This window comes from Canis aureus, chromosome 8, assembly GCF_053574225.1.
Source record: "Canis aureus isolate CA01 chromosome 8, VMU_Caureus_v.1.0, whole genome shotgun sequence".
In the NCBI taxonomy this organism is placed as follows: Eukaryota; Metazoa; Chordata; class Mammalia; order Carnivora; family Canidae; genus Canis; species Canis aureus.
Genome location: NC_135618.1, coordinates 55638450 through 55665565, shown reverse-complemented (window position 1 = coordinate 55665565; position 27116 = coordinate 55638450). Strand labels below are relative to the sequence as shown.

Below are 27116 nucleotides of genomic sequence, written 5' to 3'. Positions count from 1 at the left end.
CGCTCGGTGGACTACTTGGCACGGGACCCGCTGCCTGAGTGGCCTGCGCTGACCTCCCCGCGCTCTCTCCAGCGGGGGGCCGGGGGGGGGGTGGCGGGGGGGGGCGGTGTGATGCGAAGGGCGGGAGGGAGGGAGGGGGACACCGGCTGAGGTTGCGCCCCGGCCTCTGAGGACCCAAGTGGCCCAGCCCGGGGGCGGAGTCTCCCGCGGGCCAGGCTGGGGGCCCTGCTGTCCCCTGGAGGCGCCGAGGGACCGGCCATGGGGTGCGGCCCGTGGCCCCCGCTGCGCCTCGGGCTCCTGCTCCAGCTCGCGGTGCTGCTCCGGACGCCGGGGCCACAGGTGAGAAATGGGGCGGCCGCAGGGCCCGCCAAGGTTGGGGCAGGGGGGAGCGCCTTGCCCTCTTCTGGCTCCAAGGGGTCCCAAGTCGGACCCTGGCCAGGAAAAGCTTCCTAGCTTTGCGGGGGGGTGGGGGGCGTTGCCCATTGCCCCACGATGACCTAGCTGGAGAGCTGTGCCAGCCTGGACAGGCACGAACAGCCGCCCCCTCCTGCAGCGCGGGGGTGCAGGTGCAGAACAGCCTGGGCTGGGGGCCTGGCGTCCTAAAAGTCCTGGGATCCCCTGCGGTGACAAAGGTCAACTTAATCCTCTGTGGAGAAATGAACCCCCACACCCAGTTTTACAAATTCAGGCCGTTCACAGCCAGTCTCCCTTGCCCACAACTGGACCCTGGGTTCAGAGCCTCTGGGATAAATAAGGAGAAGGTGTGGGGGTTCCTGTCCAGCCCTGCCAGGAGGTAAGAGTCCAGTTTTACAGAAATGCAGCAGAAGGCAAAGGCGCCCAGACTGGAATCCACTCATTCAGCCTGGAGCCCCCAGAACAGCTAATGGGACCATGGAGTGTTGGCTGTTCATGCCATCCCCCTGCGGTGCATGGCTGGGGGGTTCACCCATGGCTGCCAAGTAGGGCTGTGAGCCCAGGGTGGCCAGAGCAGGTGTGTTTCTAGAAAAATTAGAAAAAGTAGAAATGAGAGAAATTAGAAATCTAGATTTTTTTAAAATTGAAATATATCCAATGTTAAAAATGAGCGAATTGAACACAAATTTGTAGACGTGATGATGGTCAAGCTACTTCAACTGTGGGCAACCAGCCTGCAGCTTCTTCTCAGACCACAAAGCAGGCTGCGAAAAGAGAGGGGCCAGGAGGCAGTTTTCCGACTCGCCACCAAAACCATTGGCTCAGCTCCAAACCTGAGGGTCCTGAAGCAGGATGTGGCTTTTGCAGGGGTGTGGCTGGGGCACCCGGATGTTAGGGTTCCTGCTGGGCGCTCAGCCTCACCCTGTTTGCTCAAGGAGGGGCGAGCGCAGGTGAGTTAGCCCAGTAGGGGCTAGACGAAAGAGCAGCTCCAGCCCTCCCTCCCTCCCCTGGCCACCCAGAGCCTTGGTCCAGAGGACCCCTGGAGCCTGGCACCAAAAGCAGCTGGGCTGGTGTGGGGAGGCAGAAGGGGTCATCCCAAGACAGCCGGACAGGGTGGCAAACGAGTAAGAGACCAGGCACTGGAATCAGAGACATGGTGGTTCAGGTACCTCTTCTGCTTGGTTTTAGGCTAAGGACCTAAGCTGTGTGACCTTAGTCTCTCTCCCTCATCTGTACATCCTGGAAACAATAGCACCCACCTCATAGGGAGGCTGTGAAGTCCATTTGTAAAGGTCCTCCGTCTTCTTTAGAAAACCAGAAAGAATTGAAGGGTAGGGAAGGGACTTTGTTATTATTTTTTTAATATTTTATTTATTTATTCATGGAGATGCAGAGAGAGAGGCATCTGAGGGGAGCCCGATGTGGGACTCGATCCCAGGATCCCCAGATCATGACCTGAGCCAAAGGCAGACGCTCACCCACTGAGCCACCCAGGCATCCCGAGGAGAGACTTTAGACACCATGGGGGCTGGGTCCCCCAGCTCCTGCTGTAACTCCTGTCTAGGGCCAAGGAGATCAATGGGGTTGGAGGGAGTCAGCAGCTTCCCCAATCATGCTTCCTTCTTTGTCTGTCCCCTTCTTCGAGAAGGGGAGTCACAGGTAGCCCTGCATGGAGTGCGGACAAGGGATGGACCCGGGCTCCTCAGAGGAGGTGACTTTGTTTCCCACTTCAGGTCCAGACCCTCAGGCCAGAGAGCCTCCTGCTAGTGTCCACCCTGGATGGAAGTCTCCACGCACTGAACAAGCAGACAGGGGACTTGAAGTGGACGCTGAAGGATGGTGAGTAAGGGGCGGCGGTCCCATGGCAGAGGAGAAATGAGCCTGGGGTAGAGCCCAGCGCAGCACATCTGCACACTTCTCAGCTGTGTGGCCTTGGGACATTCACTTCACCTCTCTGAGTCTCTGAGTCACCTCTCTGAGGACTCTGAGTCCTCAGCTCTAAAATGGGGCCAAAGGTAATGACCCTACTTCACAGAGTTCTTGGGAGGATTACATTACATGAATGTCAAATGTTTGGCTCGGTGTCTGGCACCCAGTACGCACACAATGAATAGGACTATGCTTATCAGCGGGGAGTCTGGAGGAGGTGACTCATGCTCCATGTCCCTGTACCCACAGATCCCATCATCCAAGGGCCAATGTACGTCACCGAGTAAGTGGACCTGTGGTCTTTGAAGGAGGGGGCATCTGGGAGATGGGGAAGCTGCAGTTGTCTGGAAGAGTTTGGTGGGATGGGGGGCAGGGGCATGTTGGAAGCAAGGGAAGAGATTTGTTTCTGGAGCTTTGTGATGCCTCCCGCAAGGTGGGCTCCTAATAGTGGGGAAGACAGAGGGACACAGGGTCATTATGAAACCAGGGAGCATGTGCCTAACCCTCCCCTGTTCCCCTCTGCCCCACAGGACAGCCTTTCTCTCAGACCCAGCTGATGGCAGTCTGTACGTCTTGGGGACCCAGAAACAACAGGGATTAATGGTGTGTTTCCTACAATGTTTGGGATGGGAGAGGGCCTGGGCTTCTGTTAGCCAGAGCACGGAGGGGGCTGTGTGACCACAGTCAAGTCACTTACCCTCTCTGGAAAATGAAAATGATAATAATTGTGCCTCATGAGTGGGTTGTACATGTTCTTCTGCTCTTACTCCTTCCTGGAAATGTTCCTTCTCAGAAGCTACCATTTACCATCCCCGAGCTGGTTCACGCCTCCCCGTGTCGCAGCTCTGACGGCGTCTTCTACACGGGTAAGCGCCTCTCTCCAGCCTGCGGGTGGGTCCAGGTCTGCCAGGGACAAGGACCTTGTCAGCTGGCACAGGACAGCAGGCTGCACACCCTGCCCCGGGCCATCTTGAGGGCTGGCACACTTTCCACCTCCACAGGCCGGAAGCAGGATGCCTGGTTTGTGGTGGACCCAGAGTCAGGAAAGACACAGATGACACTGACCACAGAGGGTCCCCCTACCCCCCGCCTCTACATCGGCCGAACACGTGAGTCAGGCCCCAGCTGCTCCCCAAGCTGTGGGCAGCCAGCCCCCTCTTTTGTGCTGTCCAGGCCTGGGGATTGCTTTCCAAGCTGAATCCAGGCCAGTCAATCTGTCAGTCAACACACCTTGCCCTGAGCACGAAGCAAGGAGCCGAGGGTACAGCAGTGACCCAGACTGTGAAACTCACAGACTCTGGGCTCTAGGACGGGTGTACAGTGACAGCCCCTGGGGAGGAAATGAGAGGAGTATCACATGGGCATTCCTGGTAACCCTGCTTCTGGGCCTTGGCAGAGTTCACGGTCACTATGCACGACCCCAGGGCCCCGGCTCTGCGCTGGAACATCACCTACCGCCGCTACTCAGCAGCCCCCATGGACAGCTTGCCCGGGAAATGTGAGTGCCTCCCTTCTCTGGCTCCAGCCTTGGAGCAAGCTCTCCAACTCAGGGAACCCTGGGTGGCACCCACGACCAAGCCCCACCACACTCTGAGTGACACACCCGTGGTGACAACCCTAAGTGACTCCCTCATCACCCAGCCTGACCCTCCCATACCGCAAGCAGTCCTTAACAGGGGACCTTCTGTATTCCAAATAAGCTGAGCCATTTGGGGGCCCCCTTGTCCCAAGTGACCGCAGGCAACCCTCGAACACTCTGATGAGTCCTCACATGTCCTAACTGACCCCCAAAGTTGAATGACCCCTGGGAGATAACCCTAAGTGACCTCCCCCCAGATTAACCTCCCCCAGGTAATTCTGACCACCCTCTTGGTATTATGACCTACCCAACTGCCTGAATGACCCTACAGGTGCCCCTTAGCCACCCCTCATACCCTGACCTCATCATTTTGCATAAGAATCCATGCAAGTAAAAAAAAAAAAAAAATCCATGCAAGTAACCCTGACACATCACAACTGATACCCCTGGGGCCCCTGACTAATCCCATTCACACTCTAAATGACTCCCAAGTGACCCACAGGCCTCCAGGCTGCCCCTGGTTGACCTCTCCTGAGTGACATCAATGAGACCATCACTGACTACCCCACATCCCAAGTGACCTCTCTCAAGCCATCTGGACTGACTCACACACCTAAGTCACCTTTGGATGGCCCTGACTGAACCCCACATCCTACACAGCTCCCCAGTTGACCCTGACTGACCCCCTGACAGATCAAAGTGACCTGGCGCACTCTGACTGAACTTCCCATGTCCTCAGCACCCTCCAGGGGATCTCACTTGACCCCCACACACCTGAGTGCCCCCCCCAGTGGCCTACCTTCAGTGCAACTTCCCACCACCACCCCAAGATGCTATGAGAGGCCTCAGGTCAGAGCTCTTTGACCACATCTTCCCAGACATCTTTCTTGGCAGATATGAGCCACCTGACATCCTGTGGGATGGGCCTGCTGCTCACCGTGGACCCAGGAAGTGGGGCAGTGCTGTGGACACAGGACTTGGGCATGCCGGTGATGGGAATCTACGCCTGGCACCAGGACAGCCTGCGCCAGCTACCCCATCTCACGCTGGCTCGGGACACCCTGCATTTCCTCGCCCTCCGCTGGGGCCACATCCGACTGCCTGCCTCAGGCCCCCAGCACACGGCTACTGTCTTCTCTGCCTTGGACACTCAACTTCTGTAAGTACCCATCCCTGGGGACTGGGGAGGAGCCCTTTGCGCAGATGTGATGTTCAAACATGACACACCAATATAGCCGAACCCAGGCCAGAATATTTCAAACTGGTTGTTTACTAAACTGATTGGCAAATAACCAGTGCCCAGCACCCCTACCCCCCACAGTGCCCCCAGGACCTTCTGGAGAGCCCTGCTATTCAGCAACTCTAGGGTACAATATGGCCTACAGAGGGCCTCTGGGTCTCCACTCCAGGGTACGGATGGAGCTTGCTCTGCTTGGTAGGTGCTGTGCTTTATTGATTCTTAAAGACTAACTCTAACCCTTATAGGAATGAATGCCCTAGAGTCCCCATTTTAGGGAACAAGGAGACAGACTGGGAAAATCAGGGATTATCCATTCATTGACTTCATTGCACAAATATTGATTGAGTTCTTACTGTGTACCAGTCACTTGTTAGGCTCTGGAAGTACAATTAGACAGCCAGCGTTTCCTACCTACAGAAATCTGAGTCTAGTGGGGGAGACAAGTGTGGAAGAGGGCAATTATAACAGCAGATGATAAGGTTTCAATTTAGATGTCCTGGAGAAAAGGACATCTAAATTGAAACCTGAAGGATGAACAGGAAGCAAGAGAGAGAGCGAGCGAGCATGGCAGTCAGGGAACATAAATTAAATAAAGCTAGACCATAGATCTGAACAGGGAATAAGGTCTGAGGGTGTATAGCAGGGATCTTGCAGGATAATTTAAATGGTTTGGACATTTTCTCCTGAGGCTAAGGAAAAGTCGTGTGAAGGTTTTAAGCAAAGAAGTGATTTGATCATCTTTGCATTTTAGAAAGACAACTCTGGCTGGAGTGTGGAGAATATCAGAGTGGTGTAGCTAGGAAGTGCCCGTGCATAGAATATTGCATTAATTCAGGCATGGGATAAAGACCTTCTGGAGTAGGGTGGAAACACTAGAAATGGAAATAAGTAGAAAGTAAGAGATCTGAAGAGGGAAAAACAATAAGAATTTGGTGATCAGAAGAGTTTGGTAATTGTGGGCAAGGAGTCAAGGGTCATTGTGCAGGCTTCTAGAAGCACATGGGTGCTGTTGTTCTCAGAGATAGGGAACACTAGAGGAGAAAGAGCTAAGGAATGAAGGGACAAGTTCAGGTTTAGAAAATTGAGCTCTAGGGCAGCCCGAGTGGCTCAGTGGTTTAGCACCACCTTCAGCCCAGGGCCTGATCCTGGAGACCCGGGATGGAGTCCCATGTCGGGCTCCCTGCGTGGAGCCTGCTTCTCCTTCTGCCTGTGTCTCTGCCTCTCTCTCATGAATAAATAAAATCTTTAAAAAAAAATTTTGAGCTCTTGAAAGAGGTCTGGGCTAGACATAGATTTAGAAATCTTGACTACAGGGATCCCTGGGTGGCACAGCGGTTTGGCGCCTGCCTTTGGCCCAGGGCCCGATCCTGGAGACCCGGGATCAAATCCCACGTCGGCCTCCTGGTGCATGGAGCCTGCTTCTCCTTCTGCCTATGTCTCTGCCTCTCTCTCTCTGTGTGTGACTATCATAAATAAATAAAAAAAATTAAAAAAAAAGAATGGCACTAACTTCTGCCATCTACCCAAGATATTAAAAAAAAAAGAAAGAAAGAAAGAAATCTTGACTATAGGGCAGTTGGGGTGGCTCAGTGGTTTAGCACCACCTTCAGCCCAGGGTGTGATCCTGGAGACCTGGGATCTAGTCCCACCCCAGGCTCCCTGCATGGAGCCTGCTTCTCCCTCTGCCTGTGCCTCTCTGTGTCTCTCATGACTAAATAAACAAAATCTTAAAAAATCTTGACTATAGAGTTTGTATCACCTAGCTTTTGCTGCATAACAAAGCACTCCCAAAATGCAGAGCTTAAAAACAATGAACACTTAATTTTTTTTCAGGATTCTGTGGGTCAGCTGGGTGGTTTTCTGATCTGGGCAATCTGGTGGCTTGGCTGAGCCTGGATAGTTTAGGATGACCTCTCTCCACTATATCATAGTTGGTGGACTATTTGGCCTAGGGGATGTCAAATGATGTCTCTCATGCCCCAGCCGACTAGCCAGGCTTTCCTCACATGGTGGTCTTGTGAGAACAACATGAAAAGACAAATTCCAGTGCACGAACACTTCTCAAGCTTTTGCTTGCATCACATTTTCTATTGTTTCATTGTCCAAAGCAAGTCAGGTGGCTAAGCCCAGAGTCAATGTGGGAGGGGACAATACAAAGACATGGGTACAGTGGTAACTGAAACTACCCACCACCATCACTCATCCTTCTCCCCTTTTTTCTTCTCCCTCACTAGGATGACACTGTATGTGGGGAAAGATGAGACTGGCTTCTATGTTTCTAAAGCACTCGTTCACACAGGGGTGGCCTTAGTGGTGAGAAGGGGTCTCTGAGGGGCTGGAAAGAAGGGACGGGGCAGAAGAGGAGCTCCCTCACTCATGACTCTCTATCTTTTGCCATAGCCTCGTAGACTGACCCTGGCCCCCATGGATGGCCCCACCACAGAAGAAGTGACACTCCAAGTCTCAGGAGAACGAGAGGGCTCACCTAGCACTGCTGTTAAATACCCCTCAGGCAGTGTGACCCTCCCTAGCCAGTGGCTGCTCATTGGTGAGATTCTTCTGGCTCAAATTTGAAGATGAAGGACCTATGAGCCCAACTTCTGAGTGACAGGCTGAGGTCATCTTCAGCCAGCTGACTTTTGCTCTGCCTCTTAGGACACCATGAGCCACCCCCAGTCCTGCACACCACCATGCTAAGAGTACATCCCACCCCAAGGAGTGAGACTGCTGAGAACAGACTCTCAGAGAGCACACAGGCCCCAGCCCTCTTCCCAGAGGTCAGTACTAGAAGGGCAGAGGGCATGGGAATTGGGGAAGGGAGGAAACTTGGCAGGTTGGGAGGGCAGCTATTGGACCTTTCCCTCAGGCTTCTAGGAGTAACATCTGAGGGTGGGTTAACTGATGTCACACAATTTTCTGGAGGAAAAACATATGTATATGTTGTTATTGCCAGAAACATATTAGAAGTGTCAAAGGATATTGGTTATCTAAATTGTGAAATAGGAATCACAGTTTTAATTCTTCTTCAGTGTAAAAATTATAAAGTACTTATCAAATGAGAAAATGTAAACAGAAAAACTAAAAAAGCATGCTCTCCTAGGAGAGGATTGGGAAAGAATCGCTAGTGACCTAGTGACTCAAGGTTAGAACAGCCATGACCACCTCTCCCTCTGTGTCTTTTTCTCTCTCAAATAAGTAAATCTTGAGAGAGAGAGAGAGAGAGAGAGAGAGAGAAGACAAGCCATGACCTGGAGCAGTAATTTTCAAACCTGATTGCTCATCAGTGTCTCCTGGGAGCCCACTCAGGCCCCACTGAACTGGAGATGGATATCTGAATTTTTTTTTCTTAAAGATTTTATTTATTTATTCATGAGAGACACACAGAGAGGCAGAGACACAGGCAGAGGGAGAAGCAGGCTCCATGCAGGGACCCTGACGTGGGACTCGATCCTGGGTCTCCAGGATCAAGCACTGGGCAGAAGGCGGCGCTAAACTGCTGAGCCACCCAGGCTGCCCGGATATCTGAATTTTTTTGGAGATTTCCCAAGAGTATCTGTATTTTAATGATGCCCCTCTCAGGAGATGTTGATCATCAGCTAGGTTTGAAGACCACACTCCTGCGACACCATGATGTTTCAGCACCACGGAGAGCACCGCGTTTCCCACCACGTAGACTAATCACGCACCGCCCCTTTAGCTAAGCCCAGCCGCCCTGTACTGGTGATGGAGAAGGGTTAGGGGTTCCACAGTGTTCTAAGAGTGAAAGTTCCTTTGTCCTCAGCTCCGGAGCCTGAGCCGTGAGAAACCTTGGAACCTGGAGCCGCATCCTGAAGAGAAAACCCCAGACTTGTATCCAGGGCTGGGACCTCAAGACCTGCTGGCAGCTAGCCTCACTGCTGTCCTTCTGGGAGGGTGGATCATCTTCCTAATGAGGCAGGTAAGCCTATCGCCCCTGAGCTCAGGTCCATCTTAGGGTCTTCCTTGGGGGAGCTCTGCTTGTCCTCTCCAAGACCTCTCAGCAGTTCTCTCCCTCACCCAGCTCCGATTCTGCTCCCTACCTTCCAGCAGCTCCCTGAGCCCCTGCTACTGTGTTCTGTAGGTTAATGGTCCAGTGTGAGGCTGTCTCAGGCACCACTACTGGGTCCCTCATTGGGCAGACCTAGCCAGGGCTGAGCCGTCTTTGGCCCTGTATTTCAGCAACAGCAGCAACTGGTGGAGAAGCAACACCCTCAGCAGCCCCTCCTGGCACCCGCAGATCCTCCTCACATCTCACACAATGCTCAGCCCCTGCCATCAGGGGCCACCTCACAGGGCCAGAAGAGCCTTCCAAATTCCCCAGAGCAAGCCCAGGCAGTTGAAGACCCAGACGGTGAGCTTGAATGAACAGGAAAGGGCAGAGTCAGGGAAAGAGAAAAGAGGGGGCAGGTTTAGTTTCAAAGTTCAGGTTTATTAGAAGCCACTATAGTCCAGTGATTAAGCCTGAGTTAATAAGAAAGGACTTACAGCCTCCTATGTAGTTAAGCACTCTAGAAATGTCTGCCATCATTATTTGTCATTACTCTCAAGGACTCTTGGATGCAGATAGAACTGAGTATAGATCTAACTCCACCAGCTGTTCAGTTTGACAGGTTGCTTTCCTCCTCTGAGCTTCGGTTTTCTCATCTGTCAAATGGGAATAACACCCACCTCATTGTATCACCTCATTATGAGAGAATCATACCAGAATCATTATTATTAAATCAGTCTTGAGTGACGTTAATACTATTTGTGTTAGTTTAACATATTCAGTAACAGTACTAGTAAGTTACCTAGGTCTCATTTTGGTTTTTTTACCCCCTTTCTTTAGGACTTCCATTTTTTTATTTTAAAGATTTTATCCATTCATTCATGTGAGAGACAGAGAGAGAGAGAGAGAGAGAGAGAGAGAGAGGCAGAGACACAGACAGAGGGAGAAGCAGGCTCCACACAGGGAGTCCAATGTGGGACTCCATCCTGGGTCTCCAGGATCAGGCCCTGGGCTGAAGACAGCGCTAAACCGCTGAGCCACCTGGGCTGCCCAGGACTTTTTATTTTTAAATATTTCTCTTGTTGGGGTGCCTGGGTGGCTCAATCATTAAGCATCTGCCTTTGGCTCAGGTCATGATCCCGGGATCCTGGGATAGAGCCCTGCATTAGGCTCTCTGCTCAACAGGGAGCCGCCTTCTCCTCTCCCTCTGCTATTTCCCCTGCTTGTGCTCTCTTGCTCTCTGTCACATAAGTAAATAACATTTTTTTGATATAAATAACATTTAAAAAAATTTCTCTTGTCAACTAGACCCTATAAACTAGCCCTTTAAAGCTTCCCCTGGTGTCCGCAGGGGGGCTTTCCCATGCTTAGTCCAGGCTACTCCTGCTTCTTTGGCTCTGGAATGGACTGGCCTTGAGTCCTTTGCAGGAACTACTGCTGGCACCTCCTGGTCACTGGTCAGACCACTGCCTCAGGCCTTGGAGCCATGCTGCTGTGCCCTGAGCTCAGGAGAAGTCCACCCATGCTTGGCCTGATGCTTCCATGCTGCTCCCAGCATTCATGCCTATATTCACTCTGTGAATCCCCTTCCCGAGGGGCTGGCTCTTTTCGAAGCACACCTGAGAATGGGCCTGAGCCCTGAGGTGTTGCAGTTCTTGTCACTTTACTGTCTCTGAGTGGGTCCATATAATACCCACTGCATCCTGAAATGCTCATCTCTTGGGGGTCAGACTCAAGCTGAATCTTTTCCCAGAATGGCTCTCATCAAAGCACTCTGTGGGTTTTCTTGCTGTTGCCCTTCATTCACTCCTTGCCACCTGAGTCCACACTCACCTCTCACTGCCAGAGTCCATCAGACCCCAGCAACTCTGTCCTTGCCTTCCAAGCTGCCAGAAACAGGCCCATTCCTCCCTAAGCTTCCAGGCCATGAGCCCAGCCATTCTCTGGAGGCCAGGGTACACAAATCTAGGTTACTTCCTGCATCTTGCTGACAGATGAGAGGGAATTTTTTTTTTTTTGAGGGAATTTTTACTAAAATAATCCAGAGCGATACTGAGGGACAGCTTGGTACTTTCCTCACAGATCCTGATGCTAATTTTCATTTGCTTTTCCCAGCGCTAATTGCAGACTCAAGTGGGCAGCTCTTCCTGAGTAGAGTGTTCTCAGAACCTGTACTGCACAATTCTGGGGGCGCCATGTACGTTGAGCTCTATGAATGGTGTCCCTTGGAGCTGAGCAGGGCACATAGCCTGGCCAGACATGCCTGGGGCATTCATTGTGAGAGGTGTCTCCCAAGCTACCCAAAGGGAAGAGCAGTAATTGTCCAAGTCTACAGACCTTGGCCCACCTGAGCCAACCCCATCCTTCTTAACAGGAAACCAAGGCATTCCGGGGGGTCCCTGCTGCCCTAGAACTAACTCTGAGACAGCTTTGCAAATGCTCAGTGCTGCCCCCTCCTACCCCACCCCCATTGCAATCTTTCTGGGGACTGCACTCACCCTCACCATGCTGCCAGCTGCCAAGCCCATCTTCCTGTCTGAAGCCAATTCCTCAATGAAAAGAGTTTATTTAAAACTCGTGGAGGTGGGGAGAGTGGCAGAGGAAATAAAGAAATCTGGGCAGAAAATACCAGAAGAGGGAGAATGACGAGGAAGATAATCTAGCAGCTCTCCCCCCACTCATTCATTTAATCCACAGTCACCACGTGGGATCATCAACACGAGTCCCACTTTACAGATGAGAAAACCGAGGGCACAGGGGTTAAGTAACTTGCCAAGAGCTCACGAAGTGGCAGCCCCAGGCTGGGCGTGGGTGGCTGGGAGTCCAGAGAAAGGCCTAGGGGGCGGGATGGTGTGGACTGAGCAGAGCCTCCCCAAGACCATGCCCCATCCTCTCCCTTCAGCTGAGCGGCTCACCGTGGTGGGCAAGATTTCCTTCAACCCCAAGGACGTGCTGGGCCGCGGGGCAGGCGGGACGTTCGTCTTCCGGTGAGTAGGTAGCTAGGAGCCCGGCTGGAGAGGGGGCGCTCAGGGCACTCTGCGCCACTGTCCTTCTGAGGGCCATTCTTCCAAAGGCTCCCGGAGGTGGGTGCAGGAGGGAGCCTTTCCCTTGTCTTCCTTCTCGGATCCTCCCAGGGGCCAGCTGGAGGGGCGGGCAGTGGCTGTCAAGCGGCTGCTCCGTGAATGCTTCGGCCTGGTCCGGAGGGAGGTCCAGCTGCTGCAGGAGTCAGACAGGCACCCCAATGTGCTCCGCTACTTTTGTACGGAGCGGGAACCCCAGTTCCACTACATCGCCCTGGAGCTCTGCCAAGCCTCTTTGCAGGAGGTGAGCCGGGACTCAGAGGGGCGGTGGGGGGGGGTGGGGTGGCGGGGTCCCAGGTTGCACAGTGACGCTCTGTCCCCCGCCTCTACAGTACGTGGAAAACCCAGAGCTGGAGCGCTGGGGCCTGGAGCCCGTGACTGCGCTGCAGCAGCTGATGTCCGGCCTGTCCCACCTGCATTCCCTCCACATAGGTAGGCCCTGCCGCCGCCCCGCCCACCCTCCGCGCGGCCCCGCCCAGGCCCCGCCCCCCGGCCCTGGCCCTGCCCCCCACCGCCCCACTCAGCCCTGCTCTGCTCCCAGTGCACCGGGACCTGAAGCCGGCCAACGTCCTCATCGCGGGGCCTGACGGGCCTGACGGCCGAGGCAGGGTGGTGCTCTCGGACTTCGGCCTCTGCAAGAAGCTGCCCGCTGGCCGCTGCAGCTTCAGCCTCCGCTCGGGCATCCCCGGCACGGAGGGCTGGATGGCCCCGGAGCTCCTACAGCTCCTGCCCTCCGACAGTCCCGTGAGTCACAGCCCCAGCCCTGGCCCCGTGCCCCTCCTGCTGTGGCCAAGCCTGTCTCTTCATCTGTAGAGTGGCGTGGTTCATCCCTTCTTACCTAGAGCAGTGGCTGTCACCCAGGGGACACTGGGCACTGTCTATAGACATTCTTGGTTGTCATACCTGGCAGGGGAATCGCGGCTGGCAACTGGCATCTGGTGGGTGGAGGCCCGGGAAGCTGCTAAACACCCTACAATGCAGACAGACCCCCGTGGCAATAATCCAGCCCCAAATGTCAATAGAAACTGGGTTAAGAAATCCTGCGCTACAGAAGGGTTTTCACTGCCGTTTCATTCCCTCACGCCTGGCCAGCCTCCCTCACTCGTTACCTGCTAGGCCTCAAGGAATACAGTTTGCACACGTGCACCAGCAGCTCAGTGGGGCAAAGAGTTTGGATGAAAATCATGGGCCCCTTTCAGTGCTGCAAAGAGGAGGAGACCTCAGGTCAAGGAGATAGTGCTCAGGAAGCGTCCTCGAGTTCTAGTCTGAACCAAAGCCGTGACTACGGTCTCAGCCCGTGGGAGAATTGAACCAGGCAGGCTTCCTGGAAGCGGGGACTGCCTTCTTATGTTGGTCTCTCTGGCCCCCAGACAAGCGCAGTGGACATCTTCTCTGCGGGCTGTGTGTTCTACTACGTGCTTTCTGGTGGCAACCACCCGTTTGGAGAGAGTCTTTATCGCCAGGCAAACATCCTTGCAGGGACTCCCAGTCTGACTCACCTGGAGGAAGAGGCCCATGGTGAGGCAGGACTGGGCCTGGCAGAGAAGGGAGGAAACAGGGCATAGGGCCAGGTGGGCCTGAAGCCATTGCTCCCATCTGCCCCTACAGACAAGGTGGTCGCCAGGAACCTGGTTGAGGTCATGCTGAGCCCCCTGCCACAGGCCCGCCCCTCTGCTCACCAGGTGCTTGCCCACCCCTTCTTCTGGAGCAGAGCCAAGCAGCTCCAGTTCTTCCAGGTCAGAGGAAAATCTTGGGGATGGCCCCAGATAGGTCCCCAGGTCTGGGTGCTGAATGATAAGGGGAAGCCAGAGTGGTTAGGGAAAGAGAACTTGTTTACCTATTCCGGAAAGCCCAGCTCCTTCTCTGAACCAAGCTGGGGCCTACACTGCCATGTTGGCACTCATCTGCTCACTACCAGACTTCCCAGCCCCAGCCTCCAACCCCTGCCCCCACCCCTATGTGACACAGACCCCAGGCCATTCAACCCTAGATTCAGCCCTAGTTATCACTCATGCTACACCAGTGCCCAGATAGCCCATCCCACTCATGTGACCTTGACCAAGGGACTTTATGCCTCTGAGCCTGTTTGCTCATCTGTAAAACAGGGGCAACAGTACCTACACCTCACAGGTTGATGAAGACCTGGCATGGGAGACATGGCACTGAGAAGCTGTACCCAAGGGGCAATATTCCTTATCCTAAAGCAATAAGTTTTGCTGTTTTGCTCCCCCCCAAGTCATAGGGCACTCCTGGGCCCTGTGGCCTCTGAAACTGGTCATGAGGCTCAAGAACTCTATCGGGTCCTAGGACGTCAGCGACTGGCTGGAGAAGGAGTCCGAGCAAGGGGCCCTGGTGATGGCGCTGGAGGCAGGAGGCTCCACGGTGGTCCGGTGCAACTGGCACAAGCACATCTCTGTACCACTGCAGACAGGTAGAGGCCAGGCTCAGAGTGGGTCTGGGAGACTGAGGAAAATTGAGTGGGGCCAGCTTTGCCAAGGAGTTTCCTCCCACAGATCTGAGAAGGTTCCGGACGTATAAGGGAACATCAGTGCGAGACCTGCTCCGTGCTATGAGGAACAAGGTGTGCTCTAGGGTTTGAGCGGGGCCCGGATTATGGGGCAGCCAGGTCACAGCTGAGCAGGGGCTCTCTGCTCTACCTCCCTCCAGAAGCACCACTACAGGGAGCTCCCGACTGAGGTACGGCAGGCGCTAGGCCACATCCCTGACAGTTTCGTCCAGTACTTCACAACTCGCTTCCCGCGGCTGCTGCTGCACACGTACGGTGCCATGAGGAGCTGTGCCTCTGAAAGCCTCTTCCTGCCCTACTACCCACCAGCCTCCAGGGCCAAGGAGCCAAGCCCAGGAGCTGCCGGGAGCTGAGGCCGCTATACAAGGGGTTGGGCCTCAGTGGCAGAAAAGACTGGCAGAGTCTTGGCAGCCTGGGGCTTCTGGAGCAAAGACATGTCCAGAGCCCGGAAGCCAGGCATCCTCAGGGACTACAGAAGAAAAAGAAGATTCACATGTGTTTAATGTATATAAAGACAAGGAAAAGACAGTCCCAGATTCAAAAGCGATATTCTGTACAATTCATATGGTGGGGTTGAGGGGGACAGGGCCATAGAACCCACACCCGAACATGTACAAAAATAACTTACATGGTGACCCCCATCAGCAAGGGTGCTGTAGCTCTTCCCAGCCCCCAGGGCTGGGGGGGTACATTCTAGAAAATGGCACTGTGGAAGCTAACCAGTACGGGCCAAGGTGCTGTGGGGGTGGGAAGGGGTGCCAGTCCAGAGGGGAGGAAGGCCTATGAAGAGGACTTGAGACGGTTGGCAGCCGAGCGGGAGCTGAGTAGCTTGTCCACCATGGTGCGGGCATAGCGGAGCCGGCTGGCCAGCTCCTTGGAGCAGCCGTATTCCTCCAGCAGGCTCAGGCGGTACGTGCGGAAATCCCGCCTCTCGTCGATGTAGGTCACGGCTGCCATTAGTGGGCACAGGATGAGTTTGGTATGGTCCTGTGACGGATGGGAGGGAAGACAGGTGGACAGAGTTACCAGTGACCTGAGGGTCCCAGCTGCTAGTGCATGCTGGGGAACACAGGGGAGACATTCCAGCTGATGAGGGATTCCTGCCCCTCTCCAACCCTGGCACACTCTTCCTGATGCCTGATGCCAAGGACGGGTCCCACGCCTCTCTCTTCCCACCCCACTCTGGGAGCCTGCAGACAGACACAGGTACCCCACCCCAACTCTCCCTGACCCTGGTTCACCTGGAAGAAGTTGATTTGCACACAGCCATTGCTGAGGTGCAGGATGATGGCGCTGCGGGTACGAAACCAGGTGCGCAGGTAGGGGAGCCGGGCGAGTTCATCACCTTCCCGGGGCGTGATATTGGCACCTGCCTTTAGCAAGTGCTCACTCATGTAGTTCCGGAAATACTTCAGGAGGGTGATCTGGTTGGAAAAGGAGGGAGGACGGCCAGAGTTAGAGCCTAACCTGAGGCACATGGCTCCCTCCTGGCAACATCAGGTTGCGGAGGGCAGCAGGTACTCACCTTCTTCATCAGGGAGTTGGGATGGGAACTCACGGTGAGGTAGGACTCTGTGCCATCACGCTCTATGTACTGCAGGCTGTCACCATCATTGTAGAGGATCAGGCGTGTCGAGTCGTTGAAGAGCACCCCCACACTGTTGTCGCACAGCTGGTACCCTGGTAGGTGCAGGGAGACCTCAGGAAGGGAGGGAAGCAGCGGGGGGTGGGGGGGCACTGGGAGGTGCAAGTGGGAGTTCTGGGGTGGAGACAGGAGAGGACCAAGGAGCCAAAAAAGGCAAGCGCCTGGAATAGCTTAAAGGTCACTTGGCCATACCTGAGCCACCTGCTCATTCTGGAAGCAACCTACCAAGGCCGTACTTGTCTGAATAGTCCACCCACTTGCTGACCCAGAAGATGGGGATGCAGGCGGGATCCTCAGCCTCCTCTGCGACAGAAACAGACAGATGGTTAGTCAGCACCAGCCTCTTCCCCTCTGGTCCACTCAGACAGCCCATGCCAGGGAGGACTGCTAGGTGCCCCACACAGGCTCCTTCAAGAGGCTGGGGGCCCCAGAGAAGAGCCAAGCAGGACATTTGCCATCACCAAGCCCTGGAAAATACAGGAAAGAGGTTCCAGTGCAGAGCACCCAGTTCCATTCATTTCTTCAGTCCATCCATTGACCAAAGGCCTACCCTATGCCAGGCACTGTCACAGGTGCAGTGAGCAATGGCATAAAACCCAGCCTTCATGGAACTTACAGTCTCATTATAGGGACAGAGGACAAAATGTCTAGGTTACTTCTATCAAGGTGAGAGTCAGTGGCCAACAAATTATCTAATCTTTTGGTTCTGAATGATTTAAAAATTGTGAGAATATACATAATTCCAAATACATCAAAATGTCAAGGGGCACCTGGGTAGCTTAGTCCATTAGATGTCTAACTCTGGCCCAGGTCATGATCTTATCAGGGCTGTGGGATTGAGCCATGCGTCAGGCTCCCTGTTCAGCGGGGAGTCTGCTTCTCCTTTTCCCTCTGCCCCTCCCCCTGCTCATGCTCTCTCTCTCAAATAAAATCTTTAAAAACTAAACAAAACATTATGTTCAGTGCATGCTATAATCACTAATTTAAACACAGGGGGATGAGATATGCTAGGAGTGGGCGACCAGGGAAATGGTCATGGAGGGGACACTGGGGCAGACTCCAAAGGAGAAGAGTGTGAGCCATGCACTTATCTGGAGGAAGTATGTTCCAGAAGAAGAGTCAAGAGTACAAGCAAGAGCCCTGAGGTTCTTAAAGACTAAGCAAGAATTCACCGAACAGCAGAAAGAACATGTGTAGATGTATGAATAGCATATGGAGGTGCTGGAAGATGGGGCACATGTTCCACATGAATCAGAAAAAGACAGGCAGGGCCTTGAATGCCAGGCTAACCCATGTGGATTTTAATCTATAGAAAATTGAGGAACTAACGGTATTATGGAGACTGGGGCCTAGATGAGCCCTGGACACTCTCCAGGTAAGACTTCCCCAACCTCTCCAGGTGTGCAGGCTCCCCCACCCCGGGGCCCCTACCATGCCCACCTTGCCTCACCAGCCCCCGCTCTGAGGGTTTGGATGCATTGACGCTGTGTAGCTGCTGCAGCATATCCCTCAAGTGGCAGTCAACTGCCTCATTGGTCTCCCGGACTGCTGGCTCCTCTTTCTCCCGAGGCCGCTCAGACATTGGGTTCTCTGTGCCTAGGAAAATGACACACAGTCATTAGCTGAGCACAAAGGCAGCAGATTGGGAGGGGCATGGGACCCTCTGCCATAGCTGGTGTTCTCTCCAGAGAAAAATTATTTTAGCTGCCATTACTTTGGGTAAACTGAGTCAGTGCTGGGTTATAGAGTGGAAGCTGCTATGCTCATTTGACAGGAGCATGATACTCATACCTTAAGGGCCAAGCCAAGCCCTTAAGGAAGGCTTCATGGCCACACACAACCAAAGAGCTTCAGACACTCTGGCCTCTGCCCCAAAGCTGGACCCTTAAGGATACCACCAGTCACTCCAAGAGATAGTGTAAAGGTAGCAGCAGCTCAGAGCTGCCCAGCCAAGAATTAAAATCCAGGAAAATGGGAGGACCTGGTAAATTAATTGCACATAGCTCATTAACAAAATGGATTAGGCAGGCATTTGATAAAAACATAAGATTTTTCTTTCCTACCCCTAAATTTTATACAGATGTCCAAAGAGTCTGAAAAGATACACTTTTGAGATTCTCTCTCATTGGTTTTGACTTAGAAAAGCCTGGATGATTTTTATTGTCTTTATTGCTCTGATGTCTCCTTTTCCACCAACATGTGCTAGTTCTCCTTGTAGAATATGAAATTTGTCTTATATTTTTTAAGATCAGGGTTTTCAACTTAAAAAACTATGCTATGGGGACACCTGGGTGGCTCAGTGGTTGGGCTCCTGCCTTTGGCTCAGGTCATGATCCCAGGATCTGAGATCGAGTCCCACCATCCGGCTCCCTGCGAGGAGCCTGCTTCTCCCTCTGCCTATGTCTCTGTTTCTCTTTCTCTGTCTCTCATGAATAAATAAATCTTAAAAAATAAAATAAAAAACTATGCTAAGAACTGAAATGTGAAATAATAGGATATCTGGGTTTGCTTTAAAAACTCTACAAAAGGGCAGCCCTGGTGGCGCAGCGGTTTAGCGGTGCCTACAGCCCGGGGTGTGATCCTGGGGACCCTGGATCGAGTCCCACATCAGGCTCTCTGTATGATGCCTGCTTCTCCCTCTGCCTGTGTCTCTGCCTCTCTCGCGCTCTCTCTGAATAAATAAATTAAAAAAAAATAAAAAATAAAAAAAAATAAAAAAAATAACTCTACAAAGGAAAAAAAAAAAAACTCTACAAAGGAAAAAACAAAACAAAACAAAACAAAAAAACTCTACAAAGGGGCACCTGGGTGGTTCAATCAGTTAAGGGTCTGCTTTCAGCTCAGTCATGATCATGGGGTCCTGGAATTGAGCCCCATGTTGGGCTCCCTCTCTCCCTGTTCATGTTCTTTCTTGCTCTCAAATAAATAAGTAAAATAAAAAAGAAAAACAAAAACTCTAGCAAGGAAGTGCCTAGGTGGCTCGGTTGGGTGACCAGCTCTTGATTTTGACTCAGGTCAGGATCTCAGGGTAGTGAGATCAAGCCCTGTGTTGGGCACCCCTGGTGGGGTTCCTTGCTCAGAGGGACATCTGTTTGGGATTCTCTCTGTCCCCACTCCCACCCCAGTCACACACTGTCTCTAAAATAAGTAAGTAAATCTTTAAAAACAAACAAACAAACAAACAAACAAACCCTTACTCTAGCAGGGTGCCTGGGTGGCTTAGTCAGTTAAGCATTCGACTCTTGGTTTTGGAAAGACTCAGGTCATGATCCCAGGGTCCTGGGATCAAGCCCCCATTAGGCTCCTTGCTCACTGGGGAGCCTGTTCCTCCCTCCTGCTTGTGCTCTCTTTCTCGCTAGCTGTCTCTCAAATGAATAAATAAAATCTTAAAAAAAAAAAAAAAATTAGAAAAACACATTAGCAATTGTCATAATGAGATCCGTGGAGATACACCAAGGATGCAAGAATTTGAGGAGAAAACAGGATTGTTTTAAAGTAGTTCCGACAAGGTATTAATTACAAAGGGAAAAACTGTAACTGCAGTGGAGAAACCCATCAGACACCACCTTAACCAACTGACCAAGATATTAATCACCAATAAAAAGAAATGGCAAAAACAAAAAAGGAACCCTTAACAGTATTAGATTAAAAACAAAAAAACAGTACTAGATTACAACAGAAACAAATGAATTCATATATTGAAACACAGAGAAAAAAGTATTTCAAATATAATTCAAATATAATAAGTAATTGAAATACAATATTGTATTTGAATCGGACATTCGTAAATTACAAAAGTGTTAACTCCACAGTGGACAAAACAAGGTTGTAACAGTGTTCAATTTCCAGAACTTGCTCACTGTGTCATGTGCTATAGTTATGTGAAAGAATATTGTTTTTAAGAAATACACAAGTATTAAGTGGTCAAGGGCAGGACATATATAACTTACTCTTAAGTGGTTCAGGGGAAAAAAATGGATACACACACACACACACACACACACACACACAACTTCATATAAAAGAGAAAGAGACAAAGTGTAGAAAAACATTAATTGGGCAGCCCGGGTGGCTCAGGAGTTTAGTGCCGCCTTCAGCCCAGGGCCTGATCCTGGAGACCCTGGATCGAGTCCCACGTCAAGCTCCCTGCATGGAGCCTGCTTCACCCTCTATGTCTTTCATGAATAAATAAATAAAATCTTAAAAAAAAGAAAAAGAAAAAGAAAAAGAAAAACATTAATTCATGGAGAAAAGTGAGCTTTTATCTATTCTTCCATCTTTTCATAAGTTTGAAATAATATTGAAATAATGTGGTGAAAAAAAAATGAAATAATGTGGTGAAAAAAATGTGACTCAGAAATAGCAGTACAAACTCAAAAAATTTTCCCCCATGAAGTATGTACTTCCTACTTCTGGCCTTTAACTGGGCATAATGACAACCCAAGCAAGGTGTGTGGTTTTATAAGAAAACGGCTGTTCTTTTAAAGAGGTACATGCTGAATGCTATGTGGGGGTAAAATGACCAAGATGTCTGGAATTAACTTCAAAAATACTTCATAGGAACAAAAAAGGAATGATGAAGCAAATGTGACAAAATCTGACTGTTCTGCATTAGGCCCTATGTATGTATTTGAAATTTTTCATGTTTTTTTTTTTTTTTTCAATGAACCATCAAAGTATGGTGTTAGGAATTTTATTTAACGCTAAGAGTTTTTTCGGGCAAGACAGGTCTGACCCAGCCATAGTTAAAGTCCACCTAGGGCCGGCCCAGGGGAAGAAGGGCATTTTGCCCTGAGGAGTTAGGTTTGTGGTTTCAAAGACAGAGGTGGGCCCTACTGCATGCCTGGGCTCTGGGGGACATCCATCCACAAAGCTAGGTTCTCTCTAGGGGTCTGCTCTTTTACCTTTATTGAGGACTGTAAGAGGCTTCCGGTTGCTGGGGTCCAGACTGCTAGGAGCGATGGAAAACCGGGGTGCAATGGTGAGACAGGTGATGGGGAGCCGGGCAGGGATGTAGCCAGAAGTGAAAAACTCATCATTGAGCAGCTCGTGAATGGTGGGGCGGGCAGCAGGGTCTGTCTGGAGCATCTTCTGGATGAGGGAGGCGGCCACAGGATTGATGTGCTGGAGCAGAGAGAGAGAGAGAGAGAGAGCTGTGAGCAGGTTGTGACGGGGGACCCAAGGGCAGTGCTGCCATGAAGGTACTGTGGACCTTGGCCAACATACGTCATGTTCAATAGCCATAAATCTGCCAGGTTCCCCACTATTGGTTTTACTGAATTGACAAGTATCAACCTAAGCCGTGAGAATGATCACTTCTCCTTCCTTTTGAGACTCAAGATTAATTGATTAATTTGATTTCCCCTGAATTTGTTCTCACCTAACTTAAGTTGTTCATCACCAGGGTAACAGTTGAGAATGTGCTGTGGGGTCATAAGGACCTGGTTTAAGCCCCAGTATTATCCCAACACCAGCTGCAACAAGTAACTCAACTCGCTAAGGACTTGGTGTCCTCATCTGGAGAGCAAGGACATAGCACCAAGCCTGGAGTCCTACTAGGATTTGATGGAAGATAACCTAGCATGGGTCAAATGCATAGTAACAGCCTAGCATTAGCTGTGCACTTACTATGTTGCCAGGAGAGTGTTCCAAGCACGTCATGTGTTTTAGCTCGTTTACCCTTCACAGAAACACCTAAGTAGTGGAGGTCTCTATCTCTTGATCTCTTACCATCTCTCTTTTGCAGATGAGGAAATGGAGAACAGAGAGGGTAAGTGGCTTTCTTAAGAATATATATACCTAATGGGTGGTAGAGCCGGCACCTATACCAAAGCATTAGGGTGGTCTTGCACACCCACTCTAAACCCTCTGAACCTTCCACAGTTAAATGACTCTTTGTGATAGATTTCATCGGTCTGTCCGTAAGGAGCTAGGGCCCTTGACTTCACATGTGTCACGGATATCAAACCAGAAAGCAGCCGTTGTGTCAGGCTTCCCCAGAAACAGCTATTCCTTTCAATGCACGGACACTGGTGGTTGCAAAAATGCACACCACTTTGTATTCAGTGGTTCAGGATTCTGTGAGTGGTTACTGTACACAAGGCACCTGTAAGCTGCTCCAGAGATAGTGACTCCATTTTATTAATGGGAAACTAGAGTTCAAAAGATTCAGGCCATTTGCCCACTGTGATCTGGTAGATCCTAGTTAAATCTAGAAGGTTAAGTAGCATTTTTGTGTCTGCCTCCTGCTCCCCTCTGCACTTTTTTATTTTTTGCTCTTAACCCAACCTCTGAGAATCTATAAACTCTCTCCCCTTAGAAACAAAGTTTTTATGCACATATGTCAAGTTCTGTATGTAATTTTAGACACAAATCCATTAAAGCTCTGTGTCTACCCTAGGGGTAGGGTTGACCTATCTCTGTCCCCAGGATATGGCTGGGCTCAGTAAAAAGCTTTTGGTGGGGGGGAGCCCAAAAAACATAATAAAGTATTTTGGGGGGATACTTGGTGGCTCAGTAGTTGAGCATCTTGCCTTTGGCTCAGGTCATGATCTGGGGTTCTGGGATGGAGTCCCACATCAGGCTCCCTGAGAGGAGCCTGCTTCTCCCTCTGCCTATGTCTCTGCCTCTCTGTGTCTCTCATGAATAAAGAAGTATAATCTTAAAAAAAAATAAAAAATAAAAAACTATTTTGGTCACCTTGGGGATACTGTAGTCATTCTTTTTGATCCGGAGGTAGGTCTCTTTGAGGCAAGAGGTCTCAAAAGGTGGTTTGCCCACTAACAAGGTATACCTGTAAGCACAAAGGGGGTGATTTAGCTCAAAGCTCCCAGCCAAAACCTACACCCCGGAGGAATCATCTCAGGGCTAGAAGGGAGGCCTGACATCTGGAAACTCTTGACTTTGAGGCCCCTGAGGACAGTCCTCAAGTCCACAGGAGCCAGGACATGGGCCAGGATGAGTCCTCAGGAGAAGACAGATGATAGCACCAGGACTCTCAAGGCTAGTGACTTTTCAGCTAGGGCCTGTAGTAATCCAGGACCCCAGAGGCTGTCAACCAGTACAAAACAGGTCTCAGCACATGGGCTACCTGTCCCTACAGAAGGAGCGCCACTTTATTTTTATTTATTTATTTATTTATTTAGTTATTTATTTATTTATTTATTTATTTATTTTTAGGAATCCCACTTTAATAGTTCTGTATTCAAGGCTTGAAGTTTTCATCTGAAAAAGCTCCACTGCAAAGAAGTAGGAAAGCCATTGCCACAACTTACTTCTAGCATTCCAGTACACAGGCCAACAACAATAAATAAGAGAAAACCCCAAAACTCCCAACCTTCTGCCCACCACTCACCGACCTTGGAAGGCCTTGATCGAGGCAGACTGGCCTCCTCCTGCCACCTGTAACTCCTGGCCTTATTCCTCTCACCCAATGCCGCTTTCTAGATCACTGGTTCTCAAACTATTGTGCATGGAAATCACCCAGGGATCTTGTGAAAATCCAGATACTGATCCAGTCAGCAGTCTGGGTCCTGAGATTCTGCATTTCTAACAAGTTCCTAGGGAATGCTGGTCTGTGGACCACACTTAGAGTAGCAAGGGCCTACATCAGGTTTGTGCAGACCACCGCACCCCCAAGCCTTTCCCCAGACCCACAGCCCAGGCTGCAGGAATCCTGCAGGATACCAGTGACAAGAAAAGATAAGGAAGTCAGGCTTTTTTTTGGCAATCTGTTCTCTGGAGCAGCCTCTCCATAGGCAGTCCACAGGATAGCTCAGTGAGATGTCGAAAAGGGCCCCTGCTGAGGCCAAGTGGGTCCTGAGACAACTCCCAACTTACATGATACACCCAATGGACCACACATCCACCTCGAAACTGTGCCCTTTCTTGCTCAGCACCTCAGGAGCTATGTAATTAGGAGTCCCACACAGGGTCTTCTTGCGTTCCCCGTCATATTCCACTTTGGTTGCCAGTCCAAAATCCCCTGGGACAGAGGGAGGAAGAGGGGGTACTCAGTTGCTAGCCTCTGTCATCTGTCAATGCAGAAACTGGTACAGGTTTGACTGTCAAGAAGCAGGGTCATTTGATTCCTGTGTCCCAATCTGTATTCCTTGTAGGCAGTAAGGCTTACCCACATTCCTCCCACCATGCTGGCCGAGAAGGGCCTCCCAGTGTCCCTCTTGCCCCTCTCTTAGAAAGGAAGGCCATGGTTCCAAAAGGGAATTGATGGAAACAGGGCAACTCAAATGCCCTTACGGATCAAGCAAGTAAAGATCAGGACCATCAGGCAAGTCTGTGAGTTAATAACTGGGAGACGTTGGGACTGTGGCAAATCCAAAGGAGCCTGAGGGGAATAGCTACTTTTTAGTACAGCAAAGAGCTGCTTGAGGGGATACTGTCTCAGAACTGGACCTCCAAATCCCAATTTTTCCATTGAGCACCCCAATTTGAAAAATGGAAACTAATTCAAATTCTTTTTAAAAAGTACTGTGTAGGAGCACTAAAAAAAAAAAAAAAAAAAAAAAAAAAAAAAAAAAAAAAAAAAAATTCCATCTGTAAGATACTGGCTTGGGGCTCTCAGGTTTTAAATTTCTGTGCCAAAGAGGATTCTGGAGGCAGTCAACAGCCCAGACTTCTACCATCCTCTTCCTCTCTCCCAGCCTCCTCCTCATTCCAGCTTCTGGGAGTGTCAAGCACCCCTGAAGGCCTAGCACTCACCTATTTTCACCTCGAGATCCTCATTCAGGAAAAGGTTACCCAGCTTGAGGTCCCGGTGAATAACCCGGTTTCGGTGCAGGTACTGGCAGCCAAGGACAATCTGTCGAAGGTAGTAGCGCGCTTCGGGCTCAGTCAGTGCTTTCCTCCGCTTGTGGAGTTCCAGGAGAGACTGAGTGGGGGGGAAAGAGAGGTGGAATGGGGAGCCCGTACCCAGGCAATGGGGGAGGGCTTGTCATTAAGGGCAGCCCAGGACGCTCCCCTGCATTCCTTCTCCAGGACCGCTCCGATCTGTCCTCTCCCCTAATCAAGCCTGGCCACAACCGTTCACAGCACCCCTTCTCCCACTAGCTCCCTCCAAAGCCTCCCAGCTGGAAAGCCTTTTTCAAGCCCCACTCCTCAGAAGTTCGGAGTCCCTGGTATCCCTCCCCGAACCTTTTCGCAACAGGAGATCCCTTTCTAGCCGCCTCTCTTCCCGGAAGCTCTGAAGTCTGGCTCCAAAAGCCCTCTCCCCCACCCAACCAACCCTGCTCCGGAAGCTCCGCACCCTCAGCACCCCTTACCCGGGACTCCTCCCTTAGCAACTCCGGAAGCCTTGCGTCCATTCCCAGGATTCTCCTCCGACCTGCGCCACCCCCTCTCCGTTCAAAATCTAGCGTCCAGGAGCACCTTTTCTAGCAGCAGCAGGACCCCGGCGCCACTGAACCGGAATTCCCTCCCCTAGCAGCTCCAAGTGCCAAGCACCCTCTCCCCTCTCCTCAAGACCTTTACAATCCCTAGCTCGAGGCCCCCAGCACCTCCTCTCTAGCAGCTCCGAGCTCCCAGCCCCGGTCCCCAGGCAGCGACACTCACTCTCCGGCGGCAGAGCTCTAGCACCACGAACACGAAGTCGCTGTCCTCGAAAAAGCCGTGGAAGCCTACGATGTGCTGGTGAGCGAGGCTGCGGTGAATGGAGATCTCCATGGACATCTTCTCCTTCTGGTGCGGCTTGAGCAGCAGCGACTTAGGCACGATCTTGCCAGCGAACACCTCCTTAGTGTCGGCGTCCGAGATCTCGAAGCACTTAGCAAAGCCGCCTTTGCCCAGAAAGCGTCCCCGCAGGTAGCGCCGCCGGCTGCGCGGGTCCACTAGGACCTCCGGGATCTCTTTCGCCGGCGGAGCGGCCACCGGAGCCCCGGGAGCTGCAGCTCCGGGGGCCCCGGCTTTCCCTGGGTCGGCTGGTGCCCGCGCCAGCTTCCCTGCAGTTGCCGCCGCACTCATGTTCCCGGATCTGCCCGCGGACCTAGCAGGGTCTGGGCAGAGGCTTGGCACCGCTTCGCTCCTCCTCGAATTCAAACGCGGCGCCGGGAACGTTACAAGAGCCTGCGCGCCACTGATTGGCCGCGGGGATTTAAAATCCAAACCCGCCCGCCGCGCGGCACGATGGGAGCGCTCCGCACCGCAGCTGCCTTTAAACCCGTACCCAGCCCAGGGGTAACTTGATTGACAGGGACTCGCGGACGGCAGACACGTGGGGTGCCTGGGAAACCGTACCCGGCGTGGGGATGCAGAGACCCGGCCCGAAGACAGGCGGAGTTCGCGTTTCTTCCTTTCTCGGCTGGGCTGCCGGGGAGTTTCCTGCAGTTCCCATGCACCTCCTCCAGGAAGCTTTTCCTTAAAACCTTCCTCCACCCCCGCCTTCTAGAATATAAACTCTTTAGAATAGAGACCTGGCAGGGCAGCCTTAGGCAGCCGCCTCCGATGTCCTCAACTCTCTTCCATACGCCCCAATAAGCTGAAACCCAAGTAAAAACACGGAGCTTGCCAGACAGATGCACTTACATGGCAGGTATAGTAGCTACACCTAAGCCGCTCCGGAATACAGAGCAATTCTACTCAAAGCATATATGGTTTAGGGACCACCAGTAATTACCACCACCTGGGAACTTGTTAGGGAGAAAATTTCAGGCCTTACCCCAGACATCCTAACTCAGGAAACTGC

General features: G+C 51.7%; 2 protein-coding genes and 1 long non-coding RNA gene across 7 annotated transcripts; 1 reads left to right on the top strand and 2 right to left on the bottom strand.

Moving 5' to 3' along the window:
• Window positions 1–142: 142 nt before the first annotated feature.
• ERN2 (endoplasmic reticulum to nucleus signaling 2) lies at window positions 143–17371 on the top strand. 2 transcript variants are annotated; one of them, XM_077907003.1, is made up of 22 exons: window positions 143–339; window positions 2148–2253; window positions 2593–2626; window positions 2874–2946; window positions 3137–3209; window positions 3345–3452; window positions 3740–3841; window positions 4817–5081; window positions 7397–7475; window positions 7563–7710; window positions 7818–7939; window positions 8944–9099; window positions 9360–9531; window positions 12071–12155; window positions 12303–12492; window positions 12581–12680; window positions 12790–12992; window positions 13619–13766; window positions 13857–13984; window positions 14556–14679; window positions 14762–14829; window positions 14916–17371. In XM_077907003.1, exons 1-22 carry the CDS (start codon window positions 259–261, stop codon window positions 15126–15128), a joined length of 2778 nt encoding a protein of 925 aa, XP_077763129.1. In that variant the 5' UTR covers window positions 143–258; the 3' UTR covers window positions 15129–17371. The 2 variants fall into 2 exon arrangements, with proteins under 2 accessions (XP_077763129.1, XP_077763130.1); XM_077907004.1 differs by lacking the exon at window positions 143–339 and adding an exon at window positions 1425–1579.
• On the bottom strand, window positions 1421–12535 carry LOC144319189 (uncharacterized). 4 transcript variants are annotated; one of them, XR_013385095.1, is made up of 4 exons: window positions 12084–12533; window positions 3574–3673; window positions 3041–3246; window positions 1421–2784 (listed from the first exon to the last, which is right to left on the bottom strand). It is a non-coding gene; the product is annotated as an uncharacterized LOC144319189 (long non-coding RNA). The 4 variants fall into 4 exon arrangements; XR_013385096.1 differs by lacking the exon at window positions 12084–12533 and adding an exon at window positions 4001–6300; XR_013385093.1 differs by having other exon boundaries at window positions 3041–3673; window positions 12084–12535.
• On the bottom strand, window positions 15308–27089 carry PLK1 (polo like kinase 1). Its single transcript, XM_077907009.1, has 10 exons — window positions 25988–27089; window positions 25139–25307; window positions 24260–24404; window positions 23120–23213; window positions 21325–21544; window positions 17861–18016; window positions 16646–16723; window positions 16301–16455; window positions 16017–16199; window positions 15308–15762 (listed from the first exon to the last, which is right to left on the bottom strand). Exons 1-10 carry the CDS (start codon window positions 26393–26395, stop codon window positions 15556–15558), a joined length of 1815 nt encoding a protein of 604 aa, XP_077763135.1. The 5' UTR covers window positions 26396–27089; the 3' UTR covers window positions 15308–15555.
• Window positions 27090–27116: the final 27 nt, after the last annotated feature.

Excerpts from the sequence above, each read along its gene's own strand:
- ERN2 (XM_077907003.1), top strand. The coding sequence starts at position 259 with ATGGGGTGCGGCCCGTGGCCCCCGCTGCGCCTCGGGCTCCTGCTCCAG. Across the intron at positions 3,842-4,816 it reads GGACAGCTTGCCCGGGAAAT|ATATGAGCCACCTGACATCC; the intron begins GTGAGTGCCTCC and ends CTTTCTTGGCAG. Across the intron at positions 14,680-14,761 it reads CTCTGTACCACTGCAGACAG|ATCTGAGAAGGTTCCGGACG; the intron begins GTAGAGGCCAGG and ends TTCCTCCCACAG.
- PLK1 (XM_077907009.1), bottom strand. The coding sequence starts at position 26,395 with ATGAGTGCGGCGGCAACTGCAGGGAAGCTGGCGCGGGCACCAGCCGAC. Across the intron at positions 25,308-25,987 it reads TAGAGCTCTGCCGCCGGAGA|TCTCTCCTGGAACTCCACAA; the intron begins GTGAGTGTCGCT and ends CCCCCCACTCAG. Across the intron at positions 21,545-23,119 it reads ATGACTACAGTATCCCCAAG|CACATCAATCCTGTGGCCGC; the intron begins GTGACCAAAATA and ends TCTCTGCTCCAG.